At 47.1% G+C, this 17957-nt stretch overlaps 2 protein-coding genes and 1 long non-coding RNA gene across 3 annotated transcripts; 1 reads left to right on the forward strand and 2 right to left on the reverse strand.

The window, feature by feature from the left end:
- Nucleotides 1-4726: 4726 nt before the first annotated feature.
- On the reverse strand, nucleotides 4727-6372 carry LOC130521840 (BTB/POZ domain-containing protein KCTD12-like). The gene has a single exon (XM_057025671.1). It carries the CDS (start codon nucleotides 6279-6281, stop codon nucleotides 5493-5495), a length of 789 nt encoding a protein of 262 aa, XP_056881651.1. The 5' UTR covers nucleotides 6282-6372; the 3' UTR covers nucleotides 4727-5492.
- A 1399-nt stretch (nucleotides 6373-7771) lies between these two features.
- On the forward strand, nucleotides 7772-11598 carry LOC130521850 (uncharacterized). The gene is made up of 6 exons (XR_008949467.1): nucleotides 7772-7902; nucleotides 8144-8284; nucleotides 9140-9340; nucleotides 9444-9573; nucleotides 10927-11160; nucleotides 11287-11598. It is a non-coding gene; the product is annotated as an uncharacterized LOC130521850 (long non-coding RNA).
- Nucleotides 11599-11619: 21 nt separating this feature from the next.
- On the reverse strand, nucleotides 11620-17565 carry slc5a7a (solute carrier family 5 member 7a). Its single transcript, XM_057025645.1, has 9 exons — nucleotides 17001-17565; nucleotides 16177-16401; nucleotides 15743-15856; nucleotides 15401-15556; nucleotides 15145-15293; nucleotides 14732-14875; nucleotides 14419-14572; nucleotides 13588-13805; nucleotides 11620-13513 (listed from the first exon to the last, which is right to left on the reverse strand). Exons 2-9 carry the CDS (start codon nucleotides 16358-16360, stop codon nucleotides 12839-12841), a joined length of 1794 nt encoding a protein of 597 aa, XP_056881625.1. The 5' UTR covers nucleotides 16361-16401; nucleotides 17001-17565; the 3' UTR covers nucleotides 11620-12838.
- Nucleotides 17566-17957: the final 392 nt, after the last annotated feature.

Raw genomic sequence — 17957 nt, forward strand, 5'->3', positions numbered from 1 at the left:
CAAGAGTTCATTTCCCTTAAAGGCAACTCATTTTTCTCTTCCTGACAAGATTCAACTGTTTGGGGGAAGCTGCACAGTTGTATTAATTTTAGCCGGGCTGCAGCCATAAGTGTTTGATAAAGAGAGTTTAAAACGGATGCGGGCCGCTGACATTTGTCAGGTTCCTTTAAGTTCAGCCAGAGAGGAAATTCTAAAAGCGGACATGTGTTAGAGCGTAGAGCTCCTCTGATCCAGACACTTGCATGTCGATACGAGAGCAGAACATGGTGATAGGTGTCATTTTAATCAACAAAATAGATGTTTAAATTCATGTTCATTAATTAAGAGATTCCCCATATAAAACTTCCTTCTCACCGATTCTGCATCCATTAAGATACCACTGGACCCTCCACAATGCAATGCCCTCTGTGTTGGGTCACGACCTTTGGAGCAGTTTTCATGCAGTGGCCCTTTGCAAAATAAGCACAAAATCTCCAACCTGACTCGTGGGCGACGTTTCAGGATCCCTTTGAGAGCCCGCGTGTGTGTCCAGGCTGCAGCCAAAGCCCACCGGTGTTGATCTGACCGTGGGAGGATTTTAGAGAAGGCTCAGCAAACTGGAAAGGCTGAGTGACAGCAGAGAGAGAGAGAGACTGCTGGACACACACATCTAAACCCAAATGAGCCCAGGAATAAGATGCTTTGGCAGGAAAGGCGACAGCAAGATGGCTGTTCAGGTAACGTACATTATCAGCATTGAGGCTGCTCTTAAACGGTCAACTGGATACCGATTTATGTGGGAGTCAAGGGAGCGGAGCGCTCTTTAAATCTGTCACAGTGACAGGTGGAAGTGGGAATAACTGGTGGGAGATGTCTTCATATGAGCTTCACAAGGACAAGTTAGTGATGTGGAAAACTGTGACCTCCATCTTTGTCGGAGCATCCCAGAAATATTTAAGAGGCTCTCTTTGGATATAGGAGTTCATCATTTCTTTGGAGGGTGGTGGTTCGTGGGAAATTCTTCCGAGTTATTTATGGTGCTCTAGACTACCAGGATCTGATGTCCCTGTTGGTTTAGATGGGACTGTTGAGCTCACATTGAGCTCTAAAATTTCCCTGATTTCTCACATGGTGGGTGGAAACTCCCACAGCTTGCTGGGCGAGCTCTTCTGAAGAGACGTTTCGCCTTCTATCCAGAAGGCTTCTTCAGTTCTGAAATTGCTGGGGAACACCCTAACCCTAACCCTATCCCCAGCGATTTCAGAACTGAAGAAGCCTTCTGGATAGAAGGCGAAACGTCTTCAAGAGAAGAAACCCAGTCCAGTTGACAGAGAAAACTACCTTGGATACAATGACCTGGATGACTGAGAATTTACACAGACATCTTCTGAAGAGGTTTTGTTTGAAGAACTATATGGTTTAATATAATTTGGTGCAAATCAGACACCATTTAAACTATAACTGTCTGTGTTTTGATCAAATAAGTCAAAAATGTGTGGCTTAATCATGCCAGCCAAAGAGGACGGCTCGTCCGAGGAAACGTCTCCAGCGCCAGTTGCTGTCAATCACGTGCCCTCACCGGCTCGACTGCAGTGTGTTTGGACGATGAAGGAAGCAGCCAGGAAGGCGAGGGAGTCTTTGGCGTGTGTTCCCGCAGCGGAGTAGTGACGTTGTCCAGAGCCCAAACACACAGGCGGAGTGGCAGACATCCACCTCAACAGACACAAGACAGGCAGGACTTCCTGAAACCTGTTTGGACCATCAGATGGGGGGGGGGGGGATTGATTTCAAACAGGGTGAAGGTACATGCAAGGACTTTGATAAATGTTGTCCCAGCTGACGCATCTGTGCTTTAGCACTGGAGACTAGCATTAGCAACCACCTGAGCATGCCTATACTCTAGAGACCTTTGTTAGCATGTTGCTAACATGCGAATTTAAAACAGCACATAGCAGGTACAAATTAAACAACTGTAAACTAAACAAAATATTTTAAATCTTGATAGGTTTAGTAAAAAAAATAAATAAATACAATTTGCCCTCATGCAATTGAAGCAAAAATGGATCACGGGATATTATTTTTGTTTTGCGTACGCCAGACAGCAGAAAGTAAGAGAATAAAAAGCACAAATGTTTGTGCAGGCTGGATGATGCAGACATTTGTAGCTGGAGGTCAAATGGTCCAGTGGTTGCTCCAGCAACGTAAAGGTCATTGGTTCAATAGCCCCCCAGTGTATGAATGAAATAGTCACAAAGATAATTTTTTTATTTATTTAACCTTTATTGACACAAGTTGTGTGTCTCATTCTCAATAAAAACACTTGGCTTTATCTTCACTCGCCTCCAGACAAAAGAATACGCACCGTTTTGTTCTGCTGTGCATGAAGCAACACGATGAGTTCGTTTTGTTCAGTTTCCTCCAGTGAGACGATGATCTCCGGATCTGGATCTGGTCCCCGGGCGCTGTTGCACATCAGCTGCCTGCTGCTCCTCAGGGTGGGAGGGGGGGAGGGGCCCAGTTTTCAAGAACTCCCGATGTTCCTTTTCTCGCTCTGTCCTGGTTATTTTCAGCAGAATTACCAGATTGTTGAGGCTTCTTGGGTCTTTCCCCCTGAAATTCAGAATGAACCAAGTTTGGGTCTTTTTTCTCTCTCCCCAATAACAATAAAACTCTCCTCTTCCATATGGACACATGGTCATTGTGGCACAAACATGTGGCTGCTCTTCCACAGATGTTTAGGGCATTATGATTTAAATCCAATCAGCTCCAGAGAAAATAAAATGATTTTAACTTGTAGGAACTGACTGTGCCCCCACAGTCGTGTCTGGGCCTATAATAAAATTACGTAACAGAGTAATCTCAGTGGCTGCCTGTCAGTCTGCTAATTCCACAGATTCCAACAAGCACGGGGACGTTATTAAATCTGCTGGAGGGAGGGTTGGAGCCAGCGGTTGCTGGTGGGCCGGCGTTGAGGATTTTAAGATTGAGAATAGCAACTATTTGTTGTCTGAACCAGAGAGGCAAACAATGATGTCAATGATGGAAAATCCCAGTAAACAAGGAAGAAGTAAGCTAGCTGCTAAATTTGGGGTTTAGAATACTGCATTCCATTCGGATCCATTTGGAACTTCACTTGAAGAAGGGCAAAAGTCTCTCTGTTTGCAGGCAAAGGCCTTCGAGCTGGGATCACAGGGACCTTAACAGGCAGCAGTCCCCCCAGGTCAGCTCTGCATCAGCTTCTCCCACATCTTGCCCTTTCCAGAGGGACTTGAGTAAAAGGGAGGAGGAGAAGGAGGAAGATGAGGAGGAGGAAGATGAGGAGGAGGAGGAGGAGGAGGAGGAGGAGGAGGAGGGTGCCTCTCTTGGCTGGGTGGGGAGAGGGGTGACATTTAGCAACGCTGGCCCTCCATATCAGCAGATCGCAGAGAAGAGCAAGGAATGACATCAGGAGAACGTAAGGAGGCTGTACCTGCACCAGATCGCCATGGCAACCCACATCTCCCTTTGTAAGCCTCTCATTTCAGAATGAGGAACCTGAACTAAGTGATCCTCGTGGTCACCAGCTCGCCGTTGATACTTACACATGACGGGTTTCCATTTGGTGCTATCTGTCCATCTGCCGCTTCAGGGGATGATCTGCCAGAGAGATTGTTGGCTCTCGTGACTCGATTAAGGGTTCAACTAACACACTCTTAATGGATTTACTGGATGGCAATACACACACAACCCTAAGCCTGATTCTCATGCACAGCCCGCCTCAGGGCATTAGCAGAACAGGGCCTGAATAACTGAATAAAATCGCATTGGATTCATATAAAAATGAGTGGGAATGCTTTATGTATAAACGGTATGTAGTTTGACAAACTCTGGGTTTAGTTGTGTGTGATTTAGCACCGATCAGATGACGGCAGGTTCATTTTTGTTTCGCCTCGGCCCACCGGGGCCATTTGCGAGGTTTTATCTCACTTCCTCTGCGATGCTCCTCGAGTGGCAGACGGATTGGTCTGTGTTGGCTCATCTCGGCACCTCCAAAACGCCAACATTAACATCATTATAGATGCTGAAATCACGGCGGCGTCTCACTGGATCAGCCTCAGTTTTCAGCCAGGACCACAATTAAGTGGGAGGTTGGAAGGGATTTTTTTTTTTTGGCTGCTGTTCTGCAGAAAGGAAGGAGAGAACCAAGCTCTCACACCTAAGCTAAACAGAGCAAAGCACAGCTCGGAGTCGCCATTAACACGTCCCGGTTGGAGGAGCAGGCCGGAATATAACAAATGGCCGGATGGACGAGCTGTGAGGGAAGGTGGCAACACCCACAGACGCGCATGTGAAGAACTTTATCTCCAACCCCAGCGACGAGCTAATTGGGCTCCCCTTATCTGTCTCCCTTCTGTGCTGGTGCACATTTTAACCCCTGGTGTCCCACGGAGAGGCTGGCGCTGCGGAGCTCCGCGGGGCCACAAACGCACACGCCGCTTCACCTCAGAGGAGCCACCAGAAGGAGGTTCACCTTTAAATGGTGAGCTTTCACCAGCTGTGGTTTCATGGCACATTTGCAGTTGCATGCGCTTGCGAAAGAGGAAGAGTCCGGGCTTCCTTTTTCCTGTCCAGATGGCAGCATCAGGTGACGGCAGACGCGAGGTTATCTCTGAAGCTCCTTCTCTGTCGCACAGGCGTGCGTGGGAGACGGAGCGGCTGCGGGGGGGCGACTGTCTGCAGCCTGTTTCTAACGCTTTCATACAGGCAGTCGGGGAAACAAATCCTCCTTTATTAGCATCTCCGCCCACCGCTCCATATCTTGCAGAGATGAGGCTGTTTTGTTTAATCTTATACAGAATTTGTTTGAAGTAAATATGTCCGGCCTTCACTCAAAGCCTGCTTTATGCTCCACTTATCAGGATCACTCGCAAGTGCCTCCCAGGAGCTGCTGCTCAGACAAGATATCACAGCCTGGGAAGGGTTTTTTTCCTCTTTTGGCAACATTTTTTGGTATTTATTTAGATTAAAACCAGTAAAATCTCAGCGTGCGATCTTGAGCTTTCATGCCGTGACCTCTGAAAATGTCACAGTTGATATCAAAACAATGATCGGCCACCCCGATCAGGGTCAGATACCCATCGCGGCGTTTCTCGAATGTCATGGGGGGGGGGGGGGGGGGCGATTACATGATAAACACAAATTATTGTTGCTGCAAAAAACTGATAATTATCCACAGCGCATCACATGACACTGGCAACTTTTTAACAGAGAAACAACACTTCCTAATTACGGCCTGCACCACATAGATTTATCAGAACACAGCACAAACATTTTGGCCAAAAAATCATTCAAATCAACAGTAAAACAGTTATTTGGGTTTAACCAGGGTGTGTCTGACAGTCGGACATATACTGGGAATATAGATTTATCACGATGCAACTGGTTCAAACACACAAATGCAGCCCGGAACTGCCAGTTTGTGGTGTATGGAGCAATCATTGGATCCAGATGTGCAGGGAGCCTGGAGGCGGCTTTCACCGGCAGAAAACGTACTCGGTGTAACTGGTCCACAGTTTGTCCTCCGTGGGGTCGCTGCTCGAGCACGTCCCGGTGGAGTTGCAGGCCACCATGTGGAAGCCGGCCTCCGCCAGCCGGTCGAAGGCTTGCTCCAGGAAGTTGTACTTGAGGTAGTACCTGGCGGTGTACCTGTCCGGGGGTCGGTCCGGGTCCCGGCTCTCGTTCAGGGTTTCTCCAAAGACCTCTTTAGCCAGACAGATCTTGCTGCAGACGGTTATTCTGGCCACCCTGCGGAACTTGGCGTCCCCCTGGATGTCCCTCCCGATGGTGTAGGTGCCTCTGTAGCCGATGGTGATGTAGCCGGAGCCGCCCCCCGACAGAGACGACAGAGTCCTGTCCGAGGAGGAGGAGGGGGTGGCCGGGCTGCTGAGCTCAGCCTCCTCCTGCTCCCCGCCGTCATCCGAGCCGTCCCTCCCGGCCGCCTCCAGGCGCCTCGACAGCCCCGGGAGCTGGAAAAAGTCCGCTTCTTTCCGCAGCCTCCGCTTCTCTTTGAAGAACTCCGGGAGGAAGAGCTCGGAGTCCCGCAGGTAATCCAGGATGTAGCGGAACAGAAAACCGTCCCGGTCGAAGAAGAAGCGGCCCTTGTTGTCTTTGGGCAGCTGGTCCGGGGAGCCCTGGCCGAACTTGGCCCACAGCAGCGAGTTGGGGGCCGCTTTCAGGGTCTCCAGCCGGGTCACATACACCTGCCCCCCCACGTTGAGCTCGACTATCTCTGGGAAAGTTGCGTCGCTGCAGCTCTGAGCCATTTTGCGTCCTCCTTCCCTGCAGATTCCGTCACACTAACTCAGAGGCGCAGATATCCTGCTGACAACAGCCGGAGAGTCTGTGTGCGTCTGTGGGAGGAGATCGGTCACATTAAAGGGCGACTTCACCCAAAAGTCCTTAATTATGTCTGTTGCTTGTTTTTGTTTTTAAAGTGTGCATGTTAATCTTAAAAACATCATTTTTGCAAAGTATCACTACACTCAAACTGCGCTTTTATCATCAACAGGTAGAAAAACTTTTTGTCAAATAAATACTGATAGCGAAAGCTAATTTGGGATGATACTAATAATATAAGACGAGAAAGAGGAACCTCGAACCTGTAAAATCTGCATCTAAGATATTATTATCTCTAATGAGGTCCATCCAAAAAGTCAGTTGCTAAATTGGATTTTTTCCCACCTCCCCCTCACACAGATATGAGTTTCAGATACTGAGTTTATGTTTAGTAAGCTAATTAAACCTAACTAAAGATTAAAAAATAAAGATAACACAAAGATTAAGACATAACGCAGCCGTTCGAAATAAAAAGTGAGATAGAGCAAAAAAGGAAGAAAAGATAATAAAAAAACAGGATGTGGAGATCCCTCTGTCTTGCAGTTACAAGTTAAAAAAATTTAAATTAAAAATTCTAAATTTGTTTTCTATGGGTTTGAGCACGATAGACCACACAATGTTTTGTATTACACTGACATCTAGTGGCAAGAATATATAATCGCATAATAGCTTATATATTTATTATTATTTTTATTTGTTTGTATCTCTCTCAATAAGATTGATTATCACACATACATAATTGTTATAATTATTAAACACGAAATAATGTTTTGCACAATAATAAGCACCACTTAAAATGCTCCCAAAACGAAGCCTCTGCTCTTTCATCGACCTCATGTCAGTCAGATGTTACCGTTATCCTCTGGAGGGAGGTCATTTGATCAAAGATGTAAAGCTTTTCAACAGTAATCCTGCAGATTTTTCAGTCTCTGAGGGTTCTTTCGTCTTGGTGTGCTTAAGTAACCCACATTTGTGGGTTTATAACTGCATGTAGTACATGGCAAAACAAAAAAGTAGAAATAACCAACATAGTAAAGAAAAACTGCTGTTTTAAAATTAATAAATACAATATATATATATTTTTTAAATCAAGAAAGAAAGAAAACTCTATCAATGAAAACATGTAGCATTCAACTGTAATTGAATTTTCTTTTTATTCTAATATGTGAAACGACAAACCCATCCGCAGGAGTAAAAGAAATAGTGCGCCGCCTAGTGGCGGCCAGTGAACAGCATACTTGAATACTGACCTTTATCTGTTCACGATAACGCTGATCTCAGAGCAGCTATAAACCTGTCCCCCCATACACACGCAAGCACACACACACACACACACACACACACACACACACACACACACACACACACACACACACACCACTCGTCATTGCTGTGATCGTCCAAGTCTTTGAGAAAGACCTGTCAGGACTTCCGTGGCCCCCATCCGCTGGGCGCTACTCCTCTCTCGCTCTGCGCTGTCATGCGTGACCTCATCCCATGTCACAGGATTCAGGAGCATAAACATCAACGCTACAGGCGGATGCGAACGTAGGTGAAAGAAAACACCCAGGATGCACATTTAAGCGTCTCTTCCAAACAGAGAAGAAACGCTGAGTCAAGTGTGTGTGTGTGTGTGTGTGTGTGTGTGTGTGTGCGTGTGTGTGTGTGTATGTGTGTGTGTGTGTGTGGGGGGGGGGTGTCAGGTCAAGCAGATCTGAGAAGTAAAAGAAATGTTTTTGGTTTTTTATTGGAAAGTTTATGACATGAACTCCCCCTCGTCTCTGCACAGTAAGTCGCAGCGTGATGACATAAGTGTGCTCAGGCCAGGGACACTGGCTGAAATGTGAGTGCAGTCGTGTGTGAGAGTGAAGACTGCGTTTGTACGCGTGTGTGTGCGCGCACGCGCATCAGTCGAGGATACAGGACAACTGTGAGTTCACCCTCAAGCGTGATTCGAATAATAGAATTAATGATGAGTGAAGCCGTTGAGGTTCATTCCTGCTATTGTCCACATTTGCTCTGTCCTCATGTTGACTATACAGGGAGAGTGTGTGTGTAGGTGTGTGATCTCATGTTTACACCATATTAAGAACCAGCATCCTCATTTTACTGGCGGTGGGGGGGCTAGAAATGGGTTAATGTCCGGGTGTGTTAGGGGCAGGGGGTTAGTTGGGATGGTTGGGGTTAGGCTAAGGTATTATGTCTATGAAAGTCCCCACAAAGGTAGAAGTAGAAGGTTGTGTGTGTGGTGGTGTTGGGGGGTCTTTCTGTTGCTTTATGTAACTGGACCAGACGGTGTGTTCTCATCACCTTCTCTCGGGGTTACGTCTGCACCCTTGTGCTCCTCAATCAGCTCTAATGGATCCTCTGGCTCGGACTCAGCCAGGGAACAGATATTAACACACAGACACACACACACACACACACACACACACACACACACACACACACACACACACACACACAGGGTGGGGCTGAGAGAGGCTGATGCGTCGTGATGAGCAAAAAGACCCTGCTAACGTTTTCTTCTCGTCTTTGTCCTTTTTCTTTGCTCGCTCTTCGTCCTCCTTGTGTCGCTTGTGTTCATCTGGTGCAAAACTGTGGCAACTTTCCACGTGCATGTACTATTTTGTCTACAAAAGTTTATTTTCGTGTATGTGTGCGTGTGTGTCTCAGCCACCCCCACCTTTGCTCTGCGTCTGTGTGTCTGCGTGTGTGTGTGTGTGAGAGAGAGAGAGCGAGAGAGCGCGGTTCACATGGATCTCATCTCCCCTTCCTCCTTCAGTGCCCTCATTCAGAGTGAAAGCTCCCCTGGGGCTGATGTGCACTTTTGTGAGTGTACATTATTCTGAGTTCTGAAGCCATGAAGAAACACAGCAGTCCATCCAGGCCGCCTCCTCCTTCCTGCCTTCAGTGAGAGACGGGACAAGAGGGACGTTTTACACGGTGTCATAGAAGGCCCTAATGTCTCTCCACTGGAGCTCTGGTAAACATCTGTTTGTCTTAACGTTATTTCAAATCACATGTGGATTCAGTCTTCTAAGAAGGCCACAATGACACCAGTTTTCATTCATTTGTCTCATTCACAGCCCCCATCCTCCCATCTCTGGTCTTCGCATCCAGGGGGTGTCCAGTTTGGTCCCCGCCTCCAGCCTTGTCGTCCGGCTCCAGCTTGCACGTTTCAGACAGTGACGTCATCAGACCGTAAAACTAGCGTTGGTTCGTATTTATCGTCTTTTATGAGTCGTGTGTTCTTTATGATCCCAGCAAGCTCTCGATTAGCAATAAAACAAATGATAAAAAGGAACATCCAGGCAGACCTAAAGGAAATATTTGATTTTCATTTTTTGTCTCATTCCTGCGGAGCGTCTCAGCCCGTCTACCTGCAGCCTGACGGGAGACAAAGCTGCTCCCATAATTAAGTTCTCTGGGCTGATTCGATTACAGCAGCAGCTCCATTCATTCTGCTAAAGATGCTCCTCTGCAGGGACTAATGCAGGAGATGGAGAGATATATGGGAAACAATTAGACCTGCCATTATCCTGCAGCCTTCTGCGTGTTGGCTCATGTATAGAACAGCTGAAAGTCAAATAAAACACGGTTGTTCTCACCCCCAACCTTTTGTGGTATTGCTTATATATGATCTCTCCTCCCCTAAAGATTATTCCACTTGATTTGTCCCCCTCCTCGCCCCGCTGCATACTTTCAATTATCTGCTTTGTAATTAAATCACAGCGGATGTTACTTAAAAGGGGCATAAATAGCGGCCTGTCGAGTGGCGGCGGCGGCGGCGCCTCGGTCACAAATCTGATATTTGCATCCAACAAGGACACGTGTTCAAATTGTCCAAATAAATTAAAAGGAATTCTAAAGCTGGACCATCCCACACAAACTCTGAAGGGCGAAGCGCGACACTGTCACAGCTTTAAGGGTAAAAAAAGGTCTTATGAAAGGGAAATCAAGTCAGTGACAGTCACCTTGCGGCGAGTCGGCTCTAAAGTTATTCCCCACTCCTGCCAGCGATAGATGTCCATCTCAGCGTCCTCCTGTAGCTCTCATTCATGCACGTCGAGAGAAAGCACGCTAACTGGGCCTTCGTTCCAAGAAATCCACCCTTTTTTAAGTCTCTTCCTGTCTGGGGGTACGAGTCAGGAAGTGAAGCGTATCCGAGTAGAGCCGGGTGATATTTGCCACACTAGACGTTCCCGACAGCCGGAGGAAGAACCGACTGTCTGGTGGCTTCAGTTGTTGGTAAAGCCAACAAACACCGGCAGTAATAATCTACATGATTAACATCACTGATGTATACATCACTTCTAAAAATATCCAGAAGTTGTGAATGAATGACTCTGGTTTGGTGCCCATCCCCCCCCCCCACACCCCCACCCCCCACCCCCCAGCCCTCTGCCCCTTGAACGTGAAGCCATAAATAAGTGGATTGGCTCCCAGACAAGTGCTGCTTTTCTTTCCTAATTGTTAATTATGGTGAGTGCTCTCGGGTCCGTTTATGAATGGAGATGGACTCTCTCTCTTTCTCCTCCCTTTTCTACCTTTTACGGGATGGACGTCAAGGACGCCGAAAAGGTCGTCGGCGGTGGAGGGAGGAGTGCGGCGGAAGGGTGGGGCACCTGCATCATTCCCATCGGCACGCTGGGGTTGGTGGGCGTTCATGGCGACAGGCGCCAGCAGGCGCCACCCCAGGCCCAACCCCGCCCGAGGCCGCCGGCGCTGGCCGGCCATCGATGGCCCCACCCAGCGTCGGATGGCTCCTCCCAGGATTCCAGACCAGAGAGAGCAGCACTTAAGGTAATGTAAATAAGTGGAGAGCGGGAGCTATTTTAGGATGCTGTCTTTCACTGCGTCCACGCAGGGGAACAAAGATGCAAGCCAAGCGATTGTAATGTCAGTCACGTTCTCCGCCATGTTCTCTAGCGTCCAGCTCGCTGAAGGGCCTGACGGACTAGAAAGAGCTCACAGCCGCTGCAAACCCGACGCCAAGCCTTCTAACGAAGACGTTCTCAGTGCGTCTTACTAACCAGGACGTTGACGTCGTAGTTCAGAGCTACTGGAAAAACAGGAGGAATTGAATAAAAAACCTTCGAATCCCTCCTGACGAACACAAAAAACCACAAATATTAGTTCCAGTCTTCCTATTTGGATAAGATGGTGCATTTTCTAAATGGAATGACCTCACAGTCTGGATCTTCTTTAAGGTCAGGCCTCAAGGTCAAACAGTGTGTTGTACGTCAATTGGATCTGACATCGTTTAAAACTCTGCAATAATATGTTCTCTTTTTATTGTTTCATCTTTTACGACATCAAAAATAAATAAACATTTAGACATTGCCCCTTCCATCTAATATGGATAAATCTTGACCAGCGTCGTCTCTTATATAGCTTTTGTAACCCATCATATTTACACAAACATGTACAACACAGAGAAACACCTGCCGGTACCGACGCGTTCACAGACACAGACGTGCTGATCTGCCACCGCTCGCCTTTGCAAAAATAATAATAATTTAAAAAAACCCACAAAACACGATTTAGCCTTGAATTAGCCTACAGACACATAGATTTTCTGCTTAGGTTACATTCATATTCTAGTCTTTGCTCGCTGCAGTCAGACCAGAGACCAGAGACAAGTGCGGAAATTAAAACCTCCTCTAATGAGCTTCATTAAGGCAGTTCAAACAGATAACTGTAATCACTAACTTACACGGCTTCTCGGGAATAAAACGGACATCAAGGACAATATTAGCTAATGCTTCGAGTCGACTACCATCACTACTGCTTCTATATAATCTACTCAGCGTGATGCACGGATGTTTCCTCCGTTGATTGATTATAATTGATGATACATTAAAGATGCGATTGGCCCTGACAAAAGAGCAACATTTAGCTGTTTTGGTGTTGTTATAAAGGAAGTCTGGAAGATTTCACATTATGACGTTACAGATTTTTTTTTTCCAGGGCTACACATGACACAACGCTGCTAATCTGGTATAATAAAGCTATAAAATCCTGTTTCCATCACGTCCTGGTTCTCTTCAGGGTTTGATTTAACGCGTTGGTAAATTATTGCTATTGTTCCACACACTGAAGAACTAAATAAGCTTCTTCTCATCTTGTGCTGTCTGCCTTCAGAGATTCGCCTGTTTCATCCTGCAGCACCTTCATGTAACGATGGAAAGCAAAATGTTGAAATTCTCTAAATGGAGTTTCCTAAAGAAGGTACAGGATAGTCAAATATCTATACGCACTATATGTATGTATTGTAATGAGATATACTTCAACCGAACATCCGGACGGTTGCGTGTGGTTGTCATCCAGCCTCCACAAACGTGATCATGCTCCTCCGTGATCCTCGGCCAGAGCAGCGTTTCCTTGTCATTAATTCTTCTTGACAGCGTAATGAGTTCCTCGGCCGCTCCGTCGCGTCACTTTTCTTCTTAAAATCACATCGAGTTTTTTTTTCATCCTTTTACTCTTCATCGTGGCGAGAGGAATCGGGACTGGATTCCTCCTCCTCCTCCTCCACCGTCTCCTTTGGCAGCGTGTCACGGCGGGTAAAAGCGGCCGCCAAGGTCACGCTCAGCCGAGGCTTGACGGGCGCCATCTCGGAGAGCGCGATATTGTTGCCCCTTGTCACGAGCGTGGTCTTATCCATAATCTCCCCGCTGTGTTTGGACACCACCGCGTCGAGAAAGTCGTATTTGTGCGAGATCTTGCCGCTCTCAAACAGGTACTTCGCCAGATGGGAGAAAGCAACGTTGGCCAAAAAGGAGACCAGCATGGAGACGCTCTTGAAGGGGAACTTCTGAATGATGACCTCCTCCATTGTTTCCGTCATGTGGTCGAAGCGCAGCTCGGTGGTCCAGCCGGGGTAGTAGATGAAAGGGGGCAGCTTCAGGTAGGGTTCGCCTCCACCGATGCGGAGAAACATTCCAAACAGGTAGGCCGCCACCGAGCCGTACGTGTTGGTGCCTTTGATGAAGAGCACGCTGAGCAGCTGGGGGAAGATGATGACGTAAACCAGGTCTGAACTCAGGTACCACAGGCCGTAAACCGTCCCGGTCACCAGCGCCATCAGCGTGGCCAGGCCGCCAAACACAAAGATGGTGATGCGCATCACCCAGATAATCTCCCGGTCCGACGCCTGGAGCAAGAAAGGAGACGGATGAAGACAAAGACGAGATCAGACAGAAGATGAGGTGCTAGACAGGTGCTCACCGACTGCCTGAAGGCCAGCTGGTAGATGTTCCTCGCAAACATGGAGCTGGCTGAAAGTATGGAAGAATCCGCAGACGACATGACGGCGGCCGACACCGCGCCCAGGCCGAAGAAGGACACGAACGGTGGGCAGAGGTGCTGGAGCACGATGGGCAGAATCATGTCCGCCTGTTCTCTATCTTTCGGAGGGATGGGACCATAGGTGGTCTGGTTCCAGTCTGAGCAGGAGGAACAGGCAGTAAATACTGATACTTATAGAACCGTCGTGCCTCAAGAGCTCCTTTTCATTTTATTGTGACTTCATGTCAACGGAGAAACAAACTTCCGTGTACAGATGTGCAAAAAGGAATTGGAGGCCTGAAAATCTTGAGATCAAACCTCTAATTTGGTCCCTTGCTTCTGTCTAATGTAATATGTACATGAGCAATGAGGTTATTAAACGGATTACTGCTTCATTATGGATGAGGTGAACCAGCTGCTATTTACCAGCCACTCTCAGATCTAAGGGCAGCATGGACCCTTCCAAAGGCCCCCTACCTCCAAAGCCCCCCACACACACATGCACAAACGTTTGAACTTCTATTTTTGCGAAGACTTTTATTGACATAATGTAATCCCGAGCCCCAACTTTCACAAATAAATGCCTGGCCCTAATTTTAACCCCATTGTTACCTTAAACCCAAGCGTTATCCCTCAAAAAGACTCCTGACATTATAAGCAACAGCCAAAATCGCCTTAGTTTTCAAAAGTCCCTTTGTTCATGAATTGTGTGTCCATGTCCCCACTCTGTAGCCTTAAAGTACGCACACATTTATTTGTCAGAAGTCTAACCTGTGGAGGCCCCAATCGCTCCAATAAGGACGGAGGGAACAGCCATGACCAGGCACCCAAACGCAGCGAGGAAGGAGAGAACCTGAGCGTAGGTAGCTGAGGAGGCAGACAGGACTCTCTGGAAATACACCTGCCAGGGGATCCCTCCCAGAATCTGCAGTAAACGTGAAGAGAGAGGAAATCATTTCGCGGACTCGGCGTCCCTCTATCACGCCAGAAGCCTGAACTCAAAAATGACGGACAAATGTTGATGTAAGAATAAAAAAAATTCGGAGTGGTTCGTCACAGTTTCAGAGCTTTGGTGAAACTGTACCAGGAGGCAGAAGTTGTCGATCCAGACCCAGGTGTCGCCCTTCTGGATGCTGCCCCTCCAGGGCGACTGGTACACATGCTTCACGGCGGTAACGGTGATGTCTGACACGGCGGCGTTGGTCAGAGCAAAGGGCACGCTGATCCACTGTAGACAGAGACCATATTCTTACAACTGTTACACACAATACTGTCCAGTCCAGAATGTTTCCTGCAGAGATTAAACCCTTCCAAACAACTGGAGCGATAACGGAAGCATATTCATGTTCAGTAAATGTAGATTTATTTATTTATTTACTGGCAGATTTGCTGGGCAAGTGCATTTCTTTGAGTAATTTGTGTTATTGTTTCACCACTATTCCTCAAACCTTTGACTTCAGTCTGGATAATCCCCCTTTAAGTGGTCTTTTTACCTACCAAGCCAACAAAGATGCAGAAAAGCTGCACCACATCCGTGTAGGCCACAGAATAAAGTCCTCCAACCAGGGTGTAGAAGATGGCGATGAGCGCAGAGATAACCACTGACATCTTGATGTTGATGTCCACGATGACGCTCAGAGTAGCTCCTAAGGTCACGAGAAAATCAGAGTTAATCACACACACACACACACACACACACACACACACCACACACACACACACACACACACACACACACAAGGCGGATTTTTACCCAGGGCTGATAAGACGGCGGCCGACCAGAAGATCTCACCCATCAGTGCAGGTATGAAGAGAAGGCCGCCCATGCGTTTCCCATACAGCTGCTGGAATGGATCCAACATGGTGACGTAACCTCGGGAACGCATGGGCTTAGCGAAAAACAGGCCACCTGCGACAGAGGAGGGACACGATAGAGAGACCCCCGCCATCCAGAGACAGGAGACCACTACCTCCACCATCTCTGCCCTTTGCAGCCCTCTTAGGAACATTTAGATGATTGACTCCTGCAGTGCTTCCTTCCCTGACCTCTCAGTGGGAATAATTTTAGCATTTTAATGATTATAGATGAACTCACCTAAAGCCAGACTGAGAGCGTATCCAAAGGGAGCTTGCGCCCAGGCCAGGCCATAATCTGGCAGATACACGTACTCAGCTGTGCCATTGATGTAGCCTCCTCCAACCCAGGTCGCTGGGAACAACCACACACACGCACATGCACGCACACGTGAGCAGGGAAATAAATCGAAGTGATTAATGTTAAAAATCAATTCAAAGGATTTATATTATTCAAATTCTATTTTCTCCCCTGATGGTAACACAAATCACTCCGAGAGCGGATCTACTTTTCCTTCAACTAAGTGAGCTGACGGTCCGATTAAAATATAGACAATCTAATAATACACACATTTAAAGAGGCAAGTATAATAAGACCCACACATTCTTTTTTTCCAACAGAACAGTGTGTTTGCTAATTATAAATGCAGTTGTTTTTGTTTTGTTGTTTTTCACCTGTCATAGTAAATCCACCGACAAACAAGCCGATGTCTCTCCCACCGACCATGATGGTCTCGCTGCGGTCGGTGCCCTCCGCCTCCCCGGAGTGCTTGTTCTTCACTGCCGCCCATATTCCCACGCAAAGGATCAAGAGGTAGAAGACCGCGATAGCCACCAGCCCCTCTACATGGATGGTCATTGTCGCACCGGTCTTCGCTAGGAACGGGAGGGCATGGAGACCTGGCCGACGCGCAAAAGATACGGTCAAATATGTTCACCCATATCATTTAGCATTCACTTTCGCGTCTCCTGGCACACATTGTTTCGGTAAGTAAAAGTTTACATATATTACCTCTAATTGGATTATAGTTCCAAAAAGACAAAGCGCTTTTTTTAAACTTTTCTCACTAAAATTTGGTTAAAAGAATAAAACCTTAATAACACCCAGCTGGTGTGTTGTGCGCTTTCGTGTCCCTGAGAGCTGCTGCGCCTTGATGTGACTTTAAACTCAGCACTGATTTTTCGTGGCGAGCGCCTCCTCCTCGGTAAAAATTAAAGCGCACTAGAGGAGAAGCTGGAAAGCTTGTTAAAAGAATACCTTTGAAAAAAGGAGGTTTCTTACTTCCAATGGATGTGATACTATTTATCCAAAAGAATTCCATCGAACATATTAATAGTTTATCTTCTTTCGTATATGTGTGCGTAAAATTGAAATTACGCACAACACCGGCACTGTCAAATGATATTGCAGCAAGATTCTCAACTCAAGGCTGTTGCTCTCCTTTAAAAACCAAGTTAAATTATTCACAAAAGCTTAAGAAAAGGGACAAATAACTCACCTGAATTGTAGCTGGACTCATGTGCTGGGACCCCGGAGGCAGCTAAGCAGCACCGCGGTTGGAGGCTTGGTACGCGGAGGAACAGTGAGTGGAGAGGTTGGCGGTGGTCTCCCAGTTGGCTAATCGAGGCTTATAAGGGGGTAGATAACGTCAGAGGACCGACACACACGTCAGGAAAAGCAAACGTCCCTTTTAATGAGCACCTTGCGCGGAGGCACGTCACAGTGTGCGCTGGCTGAGCTGAGTGGAGGCCGATAGGAGGGATTCCTGCGCTCAGTAATGAGGCTGGATGGACATTTTTATTTAAAAACATAAACAAGGTGTGATTTTAATACCAAGCATTTAATGTAATGCGTCATATAACCAACATTCTATGGCGCCTTTGTGCTTCATATGGCTGTTTCTCCCTTCAAAGCCAGTGCGTAACAGCCGCCTAATTGCGCAAAAGTACTCGGTGTGGCCTTTAGTCCGCTGTCAGTCCGCTCAGCCGAATCTTTACCTTAACACTGCAATTAAAGTCTGAGAAAACGCTGTTCCTTCAACTCCAGAGGGAGAAAACTGTGATGGAAGTGATGGAGCTACCTAAATGCAACCTTAAGCCTTTTAATTCGTTTTTTTTTTCTCAATGTGAAAGATTTTTCAATCCATTTTGGCCAGGGCAAAGCTGCACGCTGACTATATATATAATAGATCTACAAACTAAGAATATTTTATGGTCTCTGCGTTTAATCTTGGCTACTCTTGTCAAACTTGACAGGCATCCAATTAGAATGGATCCTGTGAGCAGCAGTGAGATTTCATAATTTAGTCTCTCTCTCTTTCTCTCTCTCACCCACCAACACACACTAATGGAGAAGTTATTTACTCATTAGGGGACAGGATGACAAACCGATTCACCCTGCTGAATGTGCACACCGTCCCCTGGTTGTGCAGCGGAGATGGCTATAGCAGCAAAAT

The sequence above is a fragment of the Takifugu flavidus genome, chromosome 2, assembly GCF_003711565.1.
Source record: "Takifugu flavidus isolate HTHZ2018 chromosome 2, ASM371156v2, whole genome shotgun sequence".
In the NCBI taxonomy this organism is placed as follows: Eukaryota; Metazoa; Chordata; class Actinopteri; order Tetraodontiformes; family Tetraodontidae; genus Takifugu; species Takifugu flavidus.

Bases quoted from the DNA above. Each gene is read 5' to 3' on its own strand.
- LOC130521840 (XM_057025671.1), bottom strand. From the start codon at position 6,281: ATGGCTCAGAGCTGCAGCGACGCAACTTTCCCAGAGATAGTCGAGCTC.
- slc5a7a (XM_057025645.1), bottom strand. From the start codon at position 16,360: ATGACCATCCATGTAGAGGGGCTGGTGGCTATCGCGGTCTTCTACCTC. The intron at 15,557-15,742 runs GTGAGTTCATCT...CCTCTGTCGCAG, and splicing joins CGCTCTCAGTCTGGCTTTAG to GTGGCCTGTTTTTCGCTAAG. The intron at 13,806-14,418 runs GTTAGACTTCTG...CCTCCTGCTCAG, and splicing joins AGCGATTGGGGCCTCCACAG to ACTGGAACCAGACCACCTAT.